This window comes from Athene noctua, chromosome 33, assembly GCF_965140245.1.
Source record: "Athene noctua chromosome 33, bAthNoc1.hap1.1, whole genome shotgun sequence".
Lineage (NCBI taxonomy): Eukaryota > Metazoa > Chordata > Aves > Strigiformes > Strigidae > Athene > Athene noctua.
Window position 1 is genome coordinate 187,879 of NC_134069.1, and position 18,131 is coordinate 206,009.

General features: G+C 56.7%; 3 protein-coding genes across 3 annotated transcripts in view; 2 read left to right on the plus strand and 1 right to left on the minus strand.

Moving 5' to 3' along the window:
• GSK3A (glycogen synthase kinase 3 alpha) overlaps nucleotides 1–3,912 on the plus strand; it is a 4,154-nt gene extending 242 nt beyond the window's left edge. Inside the window, 11 exon segments of the mRNA XM_074930306.1 lie at nucleotides 272–355; nucleotides 442–475; nucleotides 478–551; nucleotides 635–765; nucleotides 856–962; nucleotides 1,086–1,183; nucleotides 2,078–2,173; nucleotides 2,256–2,442; nucleotides 3,016–3,099; nucleotides 3,350–3,589; nucleotides 3,875–3,912. Of these exon segments, the coding sequence (XP_074786407.1) occupies nucleotides 272–355; nucleotides 442–475; nucleotides 478–551; nucleotides 635–765; nucleotides 856–962; nucleotides 1,086–1,183; nucleotides 2,078–2,173; nucleotides 2,256–2,442; nucleotides 3,016–3,099; nucleotides 3,350–3,589; nucleotides 3,875–3,912 (1,173 nt within the window).
• A 505-nt stretch (nucleotides 3,913–4,417) lies between these two features.
• LOC141972438 (uncharacterized) lies at nucleotides 4,418–7,996 on the minus strand. Its single transcript, XM_074930307.1, has 2 exons — nucleotides 7,957–7,996; nucleotides 4,418–7,173 (listed from the first exon to the last, which is right to left on the minus strand). The coding sequence occupies exon 2, from the start codon at nucleotides 7,169–7,171 to the stop codon at nucleotides 4,418–4,420; it is 2,754 nt and encodes a 917-aa protein (XP_074786408.1). The 5' UTR covers nucleotides 7,172–7,173; nucleotides 7,957–7,996.
• Nucleotides 7,997–8,341: 345 nt separating this feature from the next.
• On the plus strand, nucleotides 8,342–14,814 carry DEDD2 (death effector domain containing 2). Its single transcript, XM_074930372.1, has 5 exons — nucleotides 8,342–8,399; nucleotides 9,642–10,144; nucleotides 10,227–10,286; nucleotides 10,395–10,514; nucleotides 11,868–14,814. The coding sequence occupies exons 2-5, from the start codon at nucleotides 9,754–9,756 to the stop codon at nucleotides 12,251–12,253; spliced, it is 957 nt and encodes a 318-aa protein (XP_074786473.1). The 5' UTR covers nucleotides 8,342–8,399; nucleotides 9,642–9,753; the 3' UTR covers nucleotides 12,254–14,814.
• The last annotated feature ends 3,317 nt before the right edge of the window (nucleotides 14,815–18,131 follow it).

Below are 18,131 nucleotides of genomic sequence, written 5' to 3' on the forward strand. Positions count from 1 at the left end.
TCTCACCCCCCACCCCCTTTTTTTCCCTATTTTCCCCCTTTTATCCCCCTTTTTTCCCCCATTTCTCACCCTCACCCCCTTTTTCCCCATTTTTCCCTTTTTATCCCCCTTTTTTCCCCTCATTTCTCACTGCCCACCCCCTTTTTCCCCCATTTTTTCCCATTTTTTCCCCCTTTTTTCCCCCATTTCTCACCCCCACCCCCTTTTTTTCCCTCTTTCCCCCCATTTTTCCCCCTTTTATCCCCCTTTTTCCCCCCATTTCCCCCCCCAGAACCGGGAGCTCCAGATCATGCGCAAACTCACCCACTGCAACATCGTCCGGCTCCGCTTCTTCTTCTACTCCAGCGGCGAGAAGGTACCGCCGGGGGGGGGGGGGATATATGGGGGCTCCCCACCCCCCCCAGACCCCCCCTCACCCCCCCCGACCCCTCCCCACTCCAGAAAGACGAAGTTTACCTCAATTTGGTGCTGGATTTTGTCCCGAAACCGTCTACCGGGTGGCCCGACACTTCTCCAAGGCCAAACAAACCATCCCCGTCTTCTACGTCAAGGTAACCGGAAAAAAAAAAAAAGAAAAAAACGCAAAAAAACCCCAAAATTCATTTTTTTTAAACCGTTTTTTAACCGATTCCAGGTGTACATGTACCAGCTTTTCCGCAGCTTGGCCTACATCCACTCCCAAGGCGTTTGCCACCGCGACATCAAACCCCAAAATTTATTAGTGGACCCCGACACGGCCGTGCTCAAACTCTGTGATTTTGGCAGGTGGGATGCGCGCGCACCCCCCCTGCTTCTCTTTTTTTAAATTTCTTGCTTTTTTCCCTCACTTTTATCATTTTAATATTTTTTTTCCAGCGCCAAGCAGCTGGTCCGGGGAGAACCCAACGTTTCCTACATCTGCTCCCGTTACTACCGCGCCCCCGAGCTCATTTTTGGGGCGACCGATTACACTTCCAGCATTGGTGAGATTTCCACCCCCTCCGTGCCCCCTTATCTCTTTTCCCCGACCCCGTTTTCTCCTTTTTTCACCCCAAATCGGTGGTGTTCTGTTTTTTGTTTTTTTTTCTGGGGGCGGGGGGGAGAAGATATCTGGTCCGCGGGCTGCGTGCTGGCCGAGCTGCTGCTGGGGCAGCCCATCTTCCCCGGGGACAGCGGCGTGGACCAGCTGGTGGAAATCATCAAGGTGGGGGCAAAAATTTGGGGGGTTTTGGGGTTTTTTTGGGGGGGTTATGGGGGTTTTGGGGGGTTGGGGGGAGGTTTTAGGGCTTGGGGGGGGAGATTTTGGGGGTTTGGGGGAGGTTTTAGGGCTTGGGGGGGGAGATTTTGGGGGGGTTGGGAAATTTGGGGGGTTCACGGGGAAATTTGGGGGGTTTGGGGAAGGGTTGGGGGGTTCAGGGGGGATTTGGGGGTTTTGGGGGCACTTGGGGTGGGATTTGGGGGGGTTTAAGGAGGGGGTGGGGATTTTGGGGGGGTTCAGGAGGGTTTGGGGCTCAGGAGGGGAATTTGGGGCTCGGGGGAATATTTTGGGGCTCAGCAGAGGAATTTTGAGGTTTCATAGAGGAACTTGGGAGCTCAGGATAATTTTGGGGTTTAAGAAAAGAGATTTGGGGCCCAAGGGGATAATTTTGGGGCCCAAGGGGATAATTTTGGGGCTCAGGGGAATAATTTTGGGGCTCAGAAGGGAATTTCGGGGCCCAAGGGTACAATTTCGGGGTTCAGAAGGGGAATTTCGGGGCCCAAGGGTACAATTTCGGGGTTCAGAAGGGGAATTTCGGGGCCCAAGGGGACAATTTCGGGGTTCAGAAGGGGAATTTCGGGGCCCAAGGGTACAATTTCGGGGTTCAGAAGGGGAATTTCGGGGCCCAAGGGGACAATTTTGCCCCTCGAGAGGCGCTTTTGGGGTTCAGCTGCAGATTTTCGAGGCCCTGTCTGGGGGTTTGGGGCCCGTTCCGGTGACCCCCACCCTCCTTTCGGGGCCAACCCCCATTTTTTATGTGGGCGAAGCAGCCGGCAGAGCCGAGGGCGGGGCGGGGGGGGTCCCCGTGTTGATTTTCGCCCCCCCCCGACCCGTTTGCAGGTTTTGGGGACCCCGACGCGGGAGCAGATCCGGGAGATGAACCCCAACTACACCGAGTTCAAGTTCCCCCAGATCAAGGCGCATCCCTGGGCCAAGGTCGGTGCTGGTGCAGGAGGGGGGGGGGGGGGGCGGGCAGGTTTTGGGGTGTCCCCCCCGTGACTTTTGGGGTCCCCCGCAGGTGTTTAAGGCGCGGACCCCCCCCGAGGCCGTGTCGCTGTGCGGGCGGCTGCTGGAGTACACCCCCCAGACGCGGCTGGGGCCCCTCCAGGCCTGCGCCGACCCCTTCTTCGACGAGCTGCGGCTGCCGGCCGCGCGCCTGCCCAGCGGCAGGGACCTGCCCCCCCTCTTCAACTTCAGCCCCGGCGGTGAGGGGGGGGCCGGGGGGGGGGGCATTGGGGGGCTGGGAGGGGGTCTGGGGGATTTAGGAGGAGTCTGGGGGGGTTTGGGGGGGCTGGGAGGGGATTGGGGGGGATTTGGGGGAGGCTGGGGGGATTGGGGGGGTTTTGGGGGGGCTGGGGGGGATTGGGGGGTTTTTGGGGGGGCGGGGGGGGATTGGGGGGTTTTTGGGGGGAGGCTGGGGGATTTGGGGGTTTGGGGGGCTGGGAGGGGGGTTTGGGGGGCTGAGAGGGGATTGGGGGGGTGCTGGGGGGGTTTTTGGGGGTGCTGGGGGGGTTTTTGGGGGTGCTGGGGGGGTTTGGGGGGGGTTTGGGGGTGCTGGGGGGATTGGGGGGGGTTTTGGGGGTGCTGGGGGATTTGGGGGGGGTTGGGGAGTTTGTGGGGGTTTTGGGGGGGCTGGGAGGGGATTGGGGGGCTTAGAGGGGAATTGGGGGGCTGGGGGGGAGGTTTGGGGGGGCGTTTCAGGGCGCACTGGTTGGGGGGGGGGTCAGTGAAAATTTTTGGGGTGCCCTGACACCCCTCGCGCCCCCCCCCCCCCTCAGAACTGGGGATCCAGCCGTCCCTCAACAGCACCCTGGTGCCCCCCCACCTGCGGGGGTGCGCCCCCACGCCCCCCCCGCCGCACGGTGAGATTGGGGGGGGGTCAGGGGGGGTTTGGGGGGAATTGGGGGGGTTTTGAGGGTTTGGAGGGGGGGGGGGGGGGATACTGGGGGGGGCGTTTTGGGGCTGGGGGGGCATTGGGGGGCTGGGGGGTATTTGGGGCTGGGGGTACTGGGGGAAGATATTGGGGGTGGGGGGATAGTGGGGGGGTTATGGGGTGTCGGGGGGGGCTGAGGACCCCCGGTGCCCCCCCCAACCCCCCCTTTCCCCCCCCAGGTGAGGGGCGCAGCCCGGTGCCGCCGGGGAGGGCAGCGGCCCCATCGCCAGCCCCTCCTGAGGGGCCCCCCCGAACCCCTTCTTTTGGGGGGGGGGGGGGGAGGTGTGGTGGTTGGGGGGGTCTGGGACTCCCCCCGCCCCCCACCCCAGCACTCAGGTGCCAGGGGGGCCCCCCCAAACGCCCCATTTTAAACCTGATTTTAAACCCCCCCCCCCACCCAACAAACAGGGGGGCCCCCCGTGGGGCCGTGCCCCCCCCCCCCCCCCAACCCCCCCTCAAATTTTTTGGGGGGGCTTTTTACCCCCCACCCTTGTAAATACACCCCCTGCCCCCCCCTTTTATCGAGTTTTGTAAATAAACCCTTTGGGGGGGGTGTTTTTTTTCTTATTTCTGAGCCCCCCCCCCCCCCCCCCCCCCCCCCATGCCCTGAACACCCCCCCTTGATGTTGGGGGGCGGGGGGGGGGGCCCAGGGCCCCCCCCAAACCGCGATTGTGCCCCCCAATCCCCCCCCCCCCCCTTGTAGGCTCTGTACAGCCCCGGCTCAATAAATTATTGGCATGAGGGGGGGGGGCTGCTGTGATTTTGGGGGGGGGGGGGTTGGGGGGGGCCTTTTGGGGTTAATTCTGTGAATTTGGGGTTAATCGGTGTTTAGGGGGGTCAGGGGGGGCTGTGGGTTTGGGGTGACCCCACCCCGGGGTTAAAATTTTGGGGTCAATTCCCCCAGTTTGGAGTTAATTCCCATTTGGAGGGGCTGTATTTTGGGGTGACTGCCCCCCCCCCCCCCGAGTTAAAATTTTGGGGTAAATTCCCTGAATTTGGGGTTAATCGATGCTTGGGGGGGTGGGGACTGTGGGTTTGGGGTGACACACCCTCCCAGGGTATAATTTTGGGGTCATTTCCCCCAATTTGGGGTCAATTCCCATTTTTTGAGGGGGGGGCTGTATTTTGAGTCCCTAGGGTTAAAATTTTGGGGTCAATTCCCCGATTTCTGTTCAGCTCCCATTTGGGGGGGGGGTGTATCTCTGGATGACCCCTCCCAGGCCGCCGCTTTTGGGTTCCTTTTCCCTTATTTTGGTTCCCACCCCCCCAAAAAAAAAAAAAAAAAAAAAAAATATCCCGGTGTTGGGGGAGGGGCTCGACCCTTTATTTCCGGTTGTGGGGGGAGGGGAGGGGGGGGAGGGTCAGGTGAAGGTGTCGGCCCGAAGGTGCGGTCCCCCCCCCCGCCCCCCCCCTCCAGCGCCGCCCGGCAAAGGGCCAACGGCTCCGGCGTCGCCACGGTGACGGTGTCACCCCCCAGCCCGGTGTCACCCCCTGGATCGGTGACGCCCAAAATGGCGCCAGAAACGGGCGGAGTGACACCGGTGCCACCCGGAATGGGGCCGGGAACAGTGGAAATGGTGCCGGTGACACCCAAAATGCTGCTGGCGACACCCGAAATAACACCGGGAACAGCCGCAGTGGCGCCGGTGACACCTGCAGTGGTGCCGGTTACACCCAAAATGGCGCCAGGAACAGCCGGAGCGGCGCTGGTGACACTTGAAATGGCACCGGCAACACCCGGAATGGTGCCGGGAACAGTCAAAGCGGTGCTGGTGACACTGGAAATGGCTCCGGGAAGAGCCAGAGCGGTGCCGGTGACACCCAAAATGGCGCCGGGAACAGCCGCAGTGGCGCTGGTGACGCCCAAAATGGTGCCGGCGACACCCGAAATAGCGCTGGGGACGGTCGTGGTGGCGCTGATGACACCCGGAACGTGTCCGGGAACAGCCGGCATGGCGCCGGCAACACCCGAAACACTTGCAGGAACAACCCAAGTGGCACCGGCGACCCCGGTGCCGCCGCCGCCTGCGACGGTTCCAGGAACAGCCGCGCCGCCGCCTGCACCGCCCAAAACGTTGCCAGGACCAACCGGAGCGGCCCCGGTGCCACCCAACCCGCCCCCCTCGACCCCCCGCCGCCACTCCCGCCACCTCCCCCGCAACAAACCGCAACCCCACCCACCCCCGTGCCCGCGCCGGTGCAACCGCAACCCCCAAGCGCCCCCGAACCCTTTCCCGCACACCCCGCACCGGTGCCGGCGGGCGACGCCGTCGTGCCGCCGGCGGTGCCGGCTCAAACCGGCGCGGTCGGGGCAGGATTTCCCGCACAGGCCGCAGGAAATGGGCGCCGGGGCGACGCCGTCGCGGTGCAGGCGGCGGTGCTGGCGGAGGTTGGAGGACTGGGCGAAGCGCTTCCCGCAGACATCGCAGCCGTACGGCCGCTCCCCGGTGTGCGTCAGGTGGTGGCGCAGGAGGTTGGCGCCGGACGCGAAGGTTTTCCCGCAGACGCTACACTGGAAGGGCCGTTCCCCGGTGTGAGTCCGGAAATGATTCCGCGCGTGGATTAATTTTTTAAACCCCCTCCCGCAGGTGGGACAGCGGTGACGGCGTTCGGGCGGGTGACGCCGGCGGCGCGGTGACGCCGCGTCCGGCGCGGTTTTGCCGCTTTTCCCCGCGTGGGTGCGGCGGTGGTAGAGGAACTTGGTCATGTTGAGGAAGGATTTGCCGCAGGCGCAGCGGTGCGGCGCGGCGCCGCCGCCGTGGGTTTTGCGGTGGGCGCCCAGCGCCGCCTCGGTGACGAAGGCGACGCCGCAGGTGACGCAGAGGAACAGGCGCTCGCCGCGGTGCAGCCGACGGTGACGCTCCAGGGAAAGGGGTTTTTTGAAGGTTTTGGGGCAGACGGGGCAGGGGTGGGACCCGCCCTGGTGGGAGCGGCGGTGGGACAGGAGGCGCGGGGCGGAGGGGAAGGCGCGGCGGCACTCGGGGCACGAGAAAACGGCGGTTTGGGCGGCGTTTTGCCCAATTTCGGCGGCGTTTTGGCCGTTTTGGGGGGCGTTTCGGTTGGTTTGGGCGACGTTTGGGCCGTTTTCGGTGGAATTTCGTCCGTTTCGGGCAGCGTTTAGACCATTTTCCGTGGATTTTTGTCCATTCTGGGCAGCATTTAGACCGTTTTGAGTGGATTTTCCTCCATTTTGGGCAGCATTTAGACTGTTTTGAGGGGATTTTCCTCCGTTTTGTGCAACATTTAGACCGTTTTCAGTGACATTTCCTCCGTTTTGGGCAGCGTTTGGGCCGTTTTCGATGGATTTTTGTCCATTTTGGGCAGCATTTATACCATTTTGAGTGGATTTTCCTCCGTTTTGGGCAGCTTTCGAGCCGTTTTCGGCATCGTTTTGGCCGTTTTCAGCCTCGGGCGCTTCCCCCTCGCCCCACCGCGGCCCCTCGGCCGCCCCCCAGCCTCCTCCTCCCTCCCCACAAGGCAAAACCGTCGGCGAAAGGGGCGGGCTGGGGGGGTCGGGCGTCATTTCGCCGCTTTCCTTCTCGGTGGCGGCGAAATGTTCCCCCTGGTGCTCCAGCAGCTCCTCGGGCGTGGGGAGGAGGCGCCCGCACTCGGAGCATTCGTAGGGCTGCGGCGGCGGGGGGGCACGAGTCTCGGCGCAGGTTTTGGGGCCGTTTCCGGCGAATCGGTGGCTGCGGCGATGCTGAAGGCAAAGGGCCGGGGAGGGGAAAAGCGCCTGGCAGTCGCCGCACTGGTACCGCACCTGCGCGGCGTCGGTGCCCCCCGCCCCGCCACCATGCTGGGTCTGGTGGGCCAAGAGCTCCGTGGGGGAAAGGAGGAGGCGGCCGCAGTCCAGACACTGGTAAGGGGGGGCCGGGGGGGTCGCCGGGGGGTGCTGGTGGCGTTGGTGCAGCAGCACCTGGCCCAGGGTGTCGAAGAGGCCCCCGCACTCGGAGCACATGTACTGCGGCGGCAGCAGCAGCGAGGGCAGGTCCTGAGCCATCCCTGGGGACGGGGGGGGTTAGTTGTGGGGCTGGGGGAGCTGCTATGGGGCTGGAGGACCCGGCTGGGGGAGCTGCTATGGGGCTGGAGGACCCGGCTGGGGGAGCTGCTATGGGGCGGGAGGACCCTGCTGTGGGGCTGGGGGAGCTGCTATGGGGCGGGAGGACCTTGCTGTGGGGCTGGGGGAGCTGCTATGGGGCGGGAGGACCCTGCTGTGGGGCTGGGGGAGCTGCTATGGGGCGGGAGGACCCTGCTGTGGGGCTGGGGGAGCTGCTATGGGGCGGGAGGACCCTGCTGTGGGGCTGGGGGAGCTGCTATGGGGCGGGAGGACCCTGCTGTGGGGCTGGGGGAGCTGCTATGGGGCGGGAGGACCCTGCTGTGGGGCTGGGGGAGCTGCTATGGGGCGGGAGGACCCTGCTGTGGGGCTGGGGGAGCTGCTATGGGGCGGGAGGACCCTGCTGTGGGGCTGAGGGGCATAAGGGCACCACGCTGTAGGGCTGAGGGGCCTGATATGGGGCAGCAGGACCCCGCTGTGGGGCTGGAGGATGAAGAGGAACCCCGCTATGGGGCTGTGGGGGCTGCTGTGGGGTGGGAGGATTCTGCTATGGGGATGAGGGGCACAGGGGGCCCTGTTATGGGGCTGAAGGGTGATGAGGGACCCCGCTATGGGGCAGGAGGAGCCCGCTATGGGTCTGGGGGGCTCGGGGGGTCGCCGCGGTGGGTCTGGGGGGCTCGGGGGGTCCCGCCGTGGGCCGGGGGAGGCCCCGGCGCGGCCCCGGGACTCACCGCCTCCTCCGCTCCGCCACCGTCTCCTCCCGGCTCTCACCCCCCTTCCAAGGAGGGTCCTCATTGGCCCTCGCGTCTGCGGCCAATCAGCGGCCGCGGTACTACCGGCGGGGCGTGGAGAAAAGCGAGGGACACGCCCCCTCCCCGTCGAGCCTTTACGCCATTGGCGCTGCCCCGCGTCACGCGGCCGGTGGGCGGTGCCGCGCGCGCGTAAGGAGGGGCGGTGATCGAGGGGGAGGAGCGTCAGCGCGCCTGCGCGGTTAGGGGCGTGGCTACGCCGAGGGGGGGTGGGCGTGGCCATGCGGGGAGGGGCGGTGTCACCGATGCGCCTGCGCGGTTGGGGGCGTGGTCGCGGTGGGGTAGGCGTGGCCTGAGAGGGGCGGCGCATGCGCAGAGCGATCGAAGGTGCCAGAAGGATCCGGGCGGCGGCGGCGGCGGCTCCGGTGAGGGGGGGGGGGGGGGGGGAACGGGCCTGGGGGTCCCGGAGGGGCCCGGGGGGGTCTTGAGGGCCCCGGGGGGGTTCAGGGGGGTGAAAGTTCCCCCCAGGAGGCGGCGTCGGGTCGGGGGGACCCGGCAGAGGCCTCTGGGGAGGGCGGTCGCGGCCTCCGGGGGGGGGGGCGCGAAGGTTTGGGGCGATTTGGGGCTTTTTAGGGGGGTTGAGAAGTTTTTTCGGCGGGATTTGGGGCGTTTTTAGGGAAGTTGGGAGGTTTGGGGGAGGATAGTTGGGATTTTTAGCGGGGTTCAGAGGTTTTGGGGGGCTTTGGGGCGGTTTTAGGGAAGTTGAGAGGTTTTGGGGGTATTTAGGGGTGTTGAGAGGTTTTGGGGGCATTTGAGGGTTTTTTAGTGAAAGTGTGAGGTTGCAGGCGGATTTTGGGGAATTTTAATGGAGTTGAGAGATTTTGGGGGTATTTGGGGCGTTTTTAGTGAAGTTGTGAGGTTTGGAGAGGAATTTGGGGGATTTTAAGGGAGTTTGGGTGGATTTGGGGGGGATTGTCGGGATTTTTAAGGGGGTTTGAGGGATTTGGGGGGGTTTAGGGAGGTTTGGGGGGTTTTAGGGAGGCTTGAGACCTCTTGGGGGGATTTTGAGGTTTTTTAGGGGGGTTGTGGGATTTTGGGGGGGTGTCGGGATTTTTAGGGCAGTCCAGAGAGATATTTTTTTTTTTTAGCAAGGTTTTGGGCGGATTTGGGGCAGTTTCGGGGAGTTGCGAGTTTTTTGGGGCAGTTTCTAGGGAAGTTGAGAGGTTTGGGGGGGGATTTTGTGGATTTTTAGGATAATTGTGGAGTTTTGGAGGGAATTATTGGGGTTTTAGGGAAGCTGTGAGGTTTGGGGGGATTTTTAGGGGAGTTGGGAGGTTTTGGGGGGGACTTTGGGGTTTTTAGGGCGGTTGTGGCATTTGCGGGCGGGTTACCGTCATTTTGGGGCCGATTTCAGGCTTTTGGGGGGGCTGCGAGTTTGTGGGGGGGGGGTTGTTGATCTTTTTGGGGCTCTCATGAGATTTTTAGGGCACTTTGGGGCGGATTTTTGGGGAGTTTTTAGTTGTTTTTTTCACGGCTGCTCCCCCAGGAGACGATTGGGGGGGGCAGAGTCAGAACCAAGAGCAGCTTTTTCAGGAGGGGGGGTCAGTCACACACTGGTGGGGTTTTGGGGACCCCCCCCTCACCCCCCCCCCCTCAATTTTTTCCAGGCTCCGCCCCCCCATCACCCCCCCCCCGCCCCCAGCGCTGGAGTCCCTCCGCGCCCTCTCTCAGCTCCACTCCCCCCCCCCTCCCTTTTCATCCCCCCCCCTCGCTCCCCCCATGTCCCGCCGCCCCCCCCCAATCCCTTGGGAGGAAGAGGAGTGCCTGGACTATTATGGGATGGTGTCGCTGCACCGACTCTTCGAAGTGGTGGGGGCCCAGCTGACCCCCACCGACGTCGCCGCTCTCGCCGCCCTCCTGGACCGAACCCCCCCAGGCCCGGACCCGTCACCGAGGGACGACGACGACAATGACCAAAAAGACGAATTTTCCCCCAAAACTCATCACCACGGGGTCAGTTTCGGGGCCAAATCGGGCCGGGAGGTGCTGCTGGAGCTGGAGCGACGCGGTTGGTGCGACGAAGGGAATTTTCGGCACCTTTTGGGGTTTTTACGCCTCCTGGCCCGGCAGGATTTGCTGCGCTGCGTCACCCTGCGGCGCCCCCGCCCCGGTGAGACGCCCCCCCCCTTGTGCCCAAAATGCCCCAAAACCGGCGTGGTTTGTTTTTTTTTTAATTTATATTTTCCCCACAGTTTCACCCGAAAGAATCGGCTGCGACCCGGCCGCCGCTCGGCCCCGGCGAAGGGCGACGGGTAAGTTTTGGTGGTGGTGGGGGCTGTGTGTGTTTTGGGGGGGGTTTCGGGTCTAAAAATCACCATTTTTTTTTTTTTTTTTCCCCTTTTTTTTATTTTTTTCCGCAGCATCCGGGAAGCGGAAGCGAACGACCCGCGGGCGGACGCGGGCACCGCCACCCCCTCGCCGGGATCCCCCCCAAAACCCAACAGACCCCCCGCAGGACCCCCCGGCCAAGGTCACCTGTGGTACGTACGTATGTGTGTGTGTCCCCCCCCTCGATATTTTGGGGTAAAATCATCCTTTTTAGCCATTTTCCAAGCCCCTAAAGGCACTCGGATAAACCCGCGTCTGCAGCGACACAAAATGGGGGGGTTGGATTTGCCCCCCCCTCCCCATTTTACATCATTTTGGTTTTTTTTTTTCTATCGTCCTCCTGGTTTGTTGGGGGTTTTTTTACCAATTTGTGGGTTTTTAAAGTTAAAAATGGTTCCTGGCAGCTGCAGGGGAGGGGGCCGGGGGGGAGTCGCCCAAAACCAACCCCCCAAAACTCACTGAAAATAGTAAAAAATGGGAAAAAATTGTTAATTTGTTCTTTCATTAAAAAAATAGATGTTAGTTAGGGGGCAGCCATGCCCCCCCAAATATAAAACAGGGACCCCAAAACCTCCTGATTTCTCCCCAAATCGTTTTGAGTGTAAAAAGGGGCTTTTGAGGAAAAAAATGGGATTTTTTTGTTTGGTTTTTTTTTTTTCGCCTCATTCCCAGGGAGAAGTGGGGGTGGTGGGTGGCCCAGTATGGGGACTGGGGGAACTGGGAGCTCTGGGCGAGCCAGCCCAGTATGGGGACTGGGGGAACTGGTTGTGTTGGTTCTGAACAGGAACTGGGAGAGCTGATCTGCTCCGCCCAGTGCTGGGACTGGGGATACTGGGAGAACCGGGCAAACTGGGACTCTACAACACATACAAGGGCTACTGGGGGGTCTGGGCTGCTTGTCCCAGTGAAGGGAATGGGGATACTGGGAGAACTGGGCTGGTACAGCCCATACGAGGGCTACGGGGGGGGTTGGGCTGCTTGTCCCAGTACTCGGACTGGGGATACTGGGAAAACTGGGCGTGTTGGCACTGAAAAAGCAACACCAGGGTGAGCTAGGCCCGTTGTCCCAGTGTTGGGACTGGGCATACTGGGACAGCTGGGCAAACTGGGCCTGTACAGCCAGTAAAAGGGATACTGAGGGCTTTGGGCTGGTTGTCCCAGTGCTGGGATGGGGAATACTGGGAGAACTGGGGCTCTACAGCCCATACGAGTGCTACTGGGGCCTCTGGGCCACTTGTCCCAGTACCGGGACTGGACATACTGGGAGAACTGGGCAGACTGGTCCTGTGGGTGCCGTTCCCACCGTGGGAGTCTCCCCCCTCCACCCGTTTTTGTTTTTTTTTTTAATTTATTTTTTTCGCGTTTTCTTTCACTTCGGGCTTTACCGGCACTTCCCTCCCCGGGGGCGCCGCCTGACTTTTTTTTTAATTTTTTTTAATTCAATTTTTAAATTTTTTTTTTTTTCCCCTCTCTTGCCGTTTTTGGGTGTTTTCCCACCCCCCAAGACATCCGCCTGCGGGTGCGGGCCGAGTACTGCGAGCACGAGTCGGCGCTGCGCCGCGGCGTCGCCTCCACCCGCCCCCGCGGCCCCGGGCGACAACTGGACGTTTTCGGCCAAGCCAGCGGAGTCCTGAAATCCCGGGATTTGGGCTCAATTCTGTGCGACATCAAGTTCTCGGAGCTCTCGTACCTGGAGGCGTTTTGGGGCGATTACCTGAGCGGGGCCCTGCTGGAGGCGCTCAAGGGCGTTTTCCTGGGAGGGGCGGGGCCAAGGCGCACGGGGGCGGGGCGTGAGGGCGTCCGGCTGCTGGTCAGCGTCGACCAGGACGACTACGAGGAGGGACGACGGCGGCTGCTGGGGGCGGCGCGGGGCGGGGGGGGCGCGGGGTGAGGGGGGCAAAAAAAAAAAAAATTTAAAAAAAAAATAATGGCGTTTGTGGGGTTTTTAACATTTTGGAAGGGTGAGGTCGGGGGTTAAATGTGGAAAGTTGAGTCTGGAAATGTGGAAATGTAAATATTTCAAAAGTTGACCTGAGGATTTAAATACTTGGATTTGGAAAGTCGACTTTGGAATTTAAATATTTAAAATTTTAAAATATCGGGAGGTTGGGGGTTAAATATTTAAATTTGCAAAGTCGAAGCCGGAATTTAAATGCGCGAGGAGTTGACTCCGGAAATGTAAATATTTAAAAAGTTGACTTTAGGATTTAAATACTTGGATTTGGAAAGTCGAGTTTGGAATTTAAATATTTAAGATTTTAAAATATCGGGAGGTTGGGGGTTAAATATTTAAATTTGCAAAGCCGAAGCTGGAATTTAAATGCGCGAGGAGTTGACTCCGGAAATGTAAATATTTCAAAAGTTGACTTTGGGCCTTAAATACTTAAATTTACAAAGTCGAGTTTGGAATTTAAATATTTAAATTTTAAAAGGTTGGCGTTGGAATTTGCATTTTTAAATATCGGAAGGGTGAGGCCGGGGGTTAAGTATTTAAATTTGAAAAGTCGGAGTTTGAGCGTGTGAAGAGTTGAGTCTGGAAATGTAAATATTTCGAAAGCCGACTTTAGGACTTTAAGTACTTAAAATCAGAAAGTTGAGATTTTGGAATTTAAATATTTAAATTTGAAAAGCTGCGTTTGGAATTTAAACGTTCGAAACCTTGACTGAAAGTTTTGAAGTATTTAGGAAGGTGGCTCGGAAAATGTAAATGTTTTAAAAAGTTGACTTTAGGATTTAAATACTTGAATTTACAAAGTCGACTTCGGAATTTAAATATTTAAATTTTTAAAAGTTGGCTTTGGAGTTTGAATTTTTAAATTTTGAAACGGCGAGGTTGGGGGTTAAATATTTAAATTGGGAAACGTCGAAGTCGGAATTCCAGTGTGTGAGAAGTGGAGGTGAGGATTTAAATACTTAAATTTAAAAAGTCGACTTCGGAATTTAAATATTTAAAGGTTTAAAATTTTTAAATTTTGAAAGGGCGAGGTCAGGGGTTTAAACTGGGAAAGCTGAAGTTGGAATTTTGCGCCTGGAAAAGTTGACTCTGGAAATGTAAATATCCAAAAAGTCGGATTCGGAATTTAAATATTGAAAAAGTTGGCGTTGGGCTTTGAAGTTTTAAATTTTGAAAGGGCGGGGTTGGGGGTTAAATATTGAAATTTGAAAAGTTGCGTTTGGAATTTATTTAAAAAGCTGAGTCTGGAAACGTGAATATTTAAAGAGTTGATTTTAGGGCCTTTATAGTGTTTACAAAGTTGGTTTTGGGATTTAAAAATTTAAATTTTAAGAGTTGGCTTTGGGATTTAAAAATTTAAATTTTAAGAGTTGGCTTTGGGATTTAAAAATTTAAATTTTAAGAGTTGGCTTTGGGATTTAAAAATTTAAATTTTAAGAGTTGGCTTTGGGATTTAAAAATTTAAATTTTAAGAGTTGGCTTTGGGATTTAAAAATTTAAATTTTAAGAGTTGGCTTTGGGATTTAAAAATTTAAATTTTAAGAGTTGGCTTTGGGATTTAAAAATTTAAATTTTAAGAGTTGGCTTTGGGATTTAAAAATTTAAATTTTAAGAGTTGGCTTTGGGATTTAAAAATTTAAATTTTAAGAGTTGGCTTTGGGATTTAAAAATTTAGATTTTAAGAGTTGGCTTTGGGATTTAAAAATTTAGATTTTAAGAGTTGGCTTTGGGACTTGAGTATTTAAAATTTAAAAAGTTGACTGAAAATTTAAATACGTAATTTTTTTTAAAGGGTTCCTTAGGGATTTGAATATTTAAAACGTTGGCTTCGGAATTTTAAAATATTTGGAAAGTTGACTTTAGGTCTCAAAAACGTTGAAATTTGGAAAGCCACTTCGGGGTGTAAAGTTGACTCTGGAATTTAAATATTTAAAATTTTAAGGGTCGACCTCGAATATTTGGAAAGTTGACGTTGAAAATTTCAAATATTTGGAAAGTTGACTTCGGGACTTAAAATTTTGATTTCAGCTTTTAAAATTTAAATATTCCGCAGGTTCCTTCAGATTCGAAAAGTTGCGATTAGAATTTAAACTGTTGGGTGAGTCGCATTTAAATATTTAAATATTTAAATCGGAAAAGTTTGACGTGTTTAGGTTGAGGAAGTTAAAAGGATTTTTTAAAGATTAAAAGTTGAAATTTAAAAATTAAATACGGAATGTTTAAAAATTAATTTTAATTTTTTTTTAAAATTAGGGTTTGGGGGTCACGTGACAAATTGAAAAATTGTGATTTAAGAAAAGGAGGTTTTGGGGTCAAAAAAATTTTGGAGTTGGTGTCCCTCAAAAAAAAAAAAAAAAAGTTAATTTGGTGTCACCTCCGCCCCAAAAAAAGGGAATTTTGGTCCCGCCCAAAAAAAAAAAAATTTAAAAAATCGAGTCTTTCCCCCCACAAAACCAAAATAAAAGGTTTTGGTGTAAAAAATCACAAAAAAGGAAGTTTTGGTGTGTGTCCCCCTCAAAACAAAAAAAAGTTTTTTCCCCTAAATCGGGAGATTTTGGGGGTTTGCCCCCCCCCCCCCCCCCCCCCAAATGGCGCCCGAACCGTCTCCTGGGGGGGCTATAGGGGATCTATAGGGGATGTGGGGGGGGGCTATAGGGGATCGGGGGGGGATCCGGGGGGGCTATAGGGGATCTATAGGGGACTTCTATGGGGACCCCGAGGGGGTTATCAGGGGGTTTCTGGGGGGTCTAAGGGGCGTATGGAGGCACCTATAGGGGTCTAGGGGGGATCTATAGGTCCCATATAGGGCCAACACGAGTGTGAGTGGTGGTGGGGGGAGTCAGGACCTATAGGGGATGGGCGTGGCCGGTACCTATAGAAAATAGAGGTGTTGGGGCGCCTATAGGGGACGGGTCCCCCCGCGTGGCGCCTATAGGGGCCGGAGTGGACGTCTAGAAAGCTCTGGGGACGTATAGAGGGAGGCGGGGTGGCGTCTGGGAGCCCCTATAGATCTGACCCTGTAGATCCATCCCTATAGGTCTGACCCTATAGATCCGCCCCTGTAGATCTGATCCTATAGGTCGGCCCTATAGATCCGACCCTATAGGTCTGACCCTATAGATCTGCCCCTGTAGATCTGATCCTATAGGTCTGGCCCTATAGATCCACCCCTATAGATCTGATCCTATAGGTCTGGCCCTATAGATCTGCCCCTGTAGATCCATCCCTATAGATCTGACCCTATAGATCCGCCCCTATAGATTCACCCATAGATCTGCCCCTGTAGATCCATCCCCATAGATCCGCCCCTATAGGTCTGGCCCTATAGATCCACCCCTATAGATGATGTACCCCTATAGATCTGACCCTATAGATCTACCCCTATAGATCAGCCCCTATAGATCTGACCCTATAGATCTTCCCCTGTAGGTCTGACCCTATAGGTTTGGCCCTATAGATCCGTCCCCATAGATCCGCCCCTATAGCTCTGCCCCCGCGGGGGGTGGGGGGTGTCTATAGGTGAATCCGGGGGGGGGGGGGGGCTATAGGGGCCGTACAGGAGAAATGTAAATGGGGACCCCCCCGCCCCGCCCCCCCCGGGTCCCCTATGGATCCATAGAGCCCCTCCCCCCGCTGCCCTTTTGGGGCCGATTCCCCCGAAAAAGGGAAATTCCCTCGTTTGGGAGAAATGGGGGGAAAAAGGGAAATTTGGGGGGAAAAAACGGGGGGGGAGAATTGGGGGGAGGGGGGGGAAGAATTTGGGGGGAAATGGGGGAAAATAGAATTTGGGGGGAAATTGGAAAAATAGAATTTGGGGGAAAAAGGGGAATTTTTTTGGGAAAAAGGAGAATTTGGGGGGAAAAAGGAGAATTTGGGGGGAAATGGGGAAAAATCGAATAAGGGAAAAAAAGAATAATTTGGGGAGAAAATGGGGGAAAATGGAATATGGGGGAGAAAGGAGAAATTGGGGGGAAATGGGGAAAAATGGAATGGGGGGGGAGTAGAATTTTGGGGGGAAAAGCTGGAATTTGGGGGGGAAATGGGGAGGCAGAGTTTTGGGGGAAAATAAAACCAATTTGGGGCTCCTGGGAAGCCAAATTCTCGCGGCCGGGATCACCCCCCCTCCCCCCCCTCCCTCGTTTTCCTCCAGAACCCCCAAATTTTGTCAGCGCCGCCCCCCCCCAAAAAAAAAAAAAAAAAACACCAAAAAAACGACAAAAAACCGACAAAAAAAACCCCAAACCCGCGGAATTTCCTCAAATCGCCCCAAAGCGGGGTCGAACCGCCGCGGGGGGGCTGGGGGAGGGGCAGCCCGTGTGCCCCCCACCCCCCCACCCCTCCCCCCAACGCGAAGTTTCCCCTCCCCCCCCCCCCCCCCCCATCCCCGCGCGCATCCTCCCGTCTCCACGGCAACGCGGGGGGGGGGGGGGATGGGTAAAGCGGGGGAGGGGCCTCCCCCCCTCCTCCCCCTTTTCCTTTTTTTTTTTTTTTTATAATTCCGCCTCTTTATTTATTTATTTAATTAATTTTTTAATTTTTTTTTTCCCCACCCCGACGCGTTGTTGTTTTTTTTTTTTTTTAATTTTTTTCCCTCCTTTTTTTTTTTTTTTTTTATTTTTAACGGCGATTATTTTTTTTTCCCCCCTCCTCCCCCCTTCCCCTCTTCTATTTTCTTTTATTTTTTTTCAATTCCGCCTCTTTTTCCATTTATTTTTTTTATCATTCCTTTTTTCCCCCCCCACCCCCTCCCGATCGTATTTTTTATTTTTATTTAATTTTTTTTTTCTCTTCCCCGTATCGCTTTTTTTCACGGTTTTTTTTTTTTCCACCCACTCCTCCCCCCTTCCCCCACCTTCCCCCCCCGCTTCCCCCCCCCTCCCGGCGCCGCTTTGCCGCTGCGCCCCGGCCCATGGAGGAGTCTCCTTGCGCCCACCGATGGAGGCGGAGGTAGGTGCAGCTCCGCGGGGCCCGACCCCTCCCCCTTTCCCCCCCCCTTCCCCCCCCCCACAGGTCCCCTCCCCCCTCCTGCAGAAAAAAAAAAAAAAAATTTCCTCCCCCCCCACCCCCCCTTCCAAAAAAAAAAAAAATCCTGAGAGGAAGAAGGAAAAAAAAAAAATTTAAAAAAAAGGAGAAAAAACGGGGGGGGGGGGGGGGGGGGAAGAAAAAAAAAAAAATCGCTTTGCAACTTTGCATATTTAGCGCCTCATTTGCATATTGATTGGAGGGGGAGGGGAGGCGCGGAAAGGGGGGGGGAGGGAGGGGAGGGGGCGGGGGGGGGGCGCGCACGGGCAGCGCGAGCGGCGGCAGCGCGGCGGCACCGCCACCCCCCCCCCACCGCCCCCCCCCGTCATCATCATCATCATCATCATCATCACCACACGACCCCCCCCCACCCCATATACCCCCCCCATTTCACACCCCTCCCCCCCCCTTTTCACCCCATTTTTTCCTCAAACCCCCCCCCCTTTTTTTTTTTTCTTTTTTTTTTTCCCACTCCCCCCCCCCCCCCTTCGGCTTTGTTCAACGCGGGGACCCCCCCCCCCCCCAAAAAAAAAAAAAAAAATTATAATGGGGGGGGGTGTGTGCCCCCCCCCAAACCTTTTGTCCTCGCCGACCCCCCCCCACAAAGAATGGGGGGAGGAGAAATAGTGGGGGGGGGGGGGGCACGGCACCCCATTCCCCCCCCCCCGCAGCCTTTGTGCCGGGAGAAAACGGCGGCTTTTTTTTTTTTTTTTTTGCGGGGGGGTGTGTGTAGATTTGGGGGGGGTTGGGGGGTGTTTATGACCGCGGGGGGGGGCCCCCACGAGGCGTTTTT

What these genes read in the sequence shown, in the direction of transcription:
- LOC141972438 (XM_074930307.1), bottom strand. Translation starts at nt 7,171, where the DNA reads ATGGCTCAGGACCTGCCCTCGCTGCTGCTGCCGCCGCAGTACATGTGC.
- DEDD2 (XM_074930372.1), top strand. Translation starts at nt 9,754, where the DNA reads ATGTCCCGCCGCCCCCCCCCAATCCCTTGGGAGGAAGAGGAGTGCCTG. An exon ending in CCTGCGGCGCCCCCGCCCCG is followed by an intron (nt 10,145 to 10,226) that starts GTGAGACGCCCC and finishes TTTTCCCCACAG; the next exon opens with TTTCACCCGAAAGAATCGGC. An exon ending in CCCGGCCAAGGTCACCTGTG is followed by an intron (nt 10,515 to 11,867) that starts GTACGTACGTAT and finishes CCACCCCCCAAG; the next exon opens with ACATCCGCCTGCGGGTGCGG.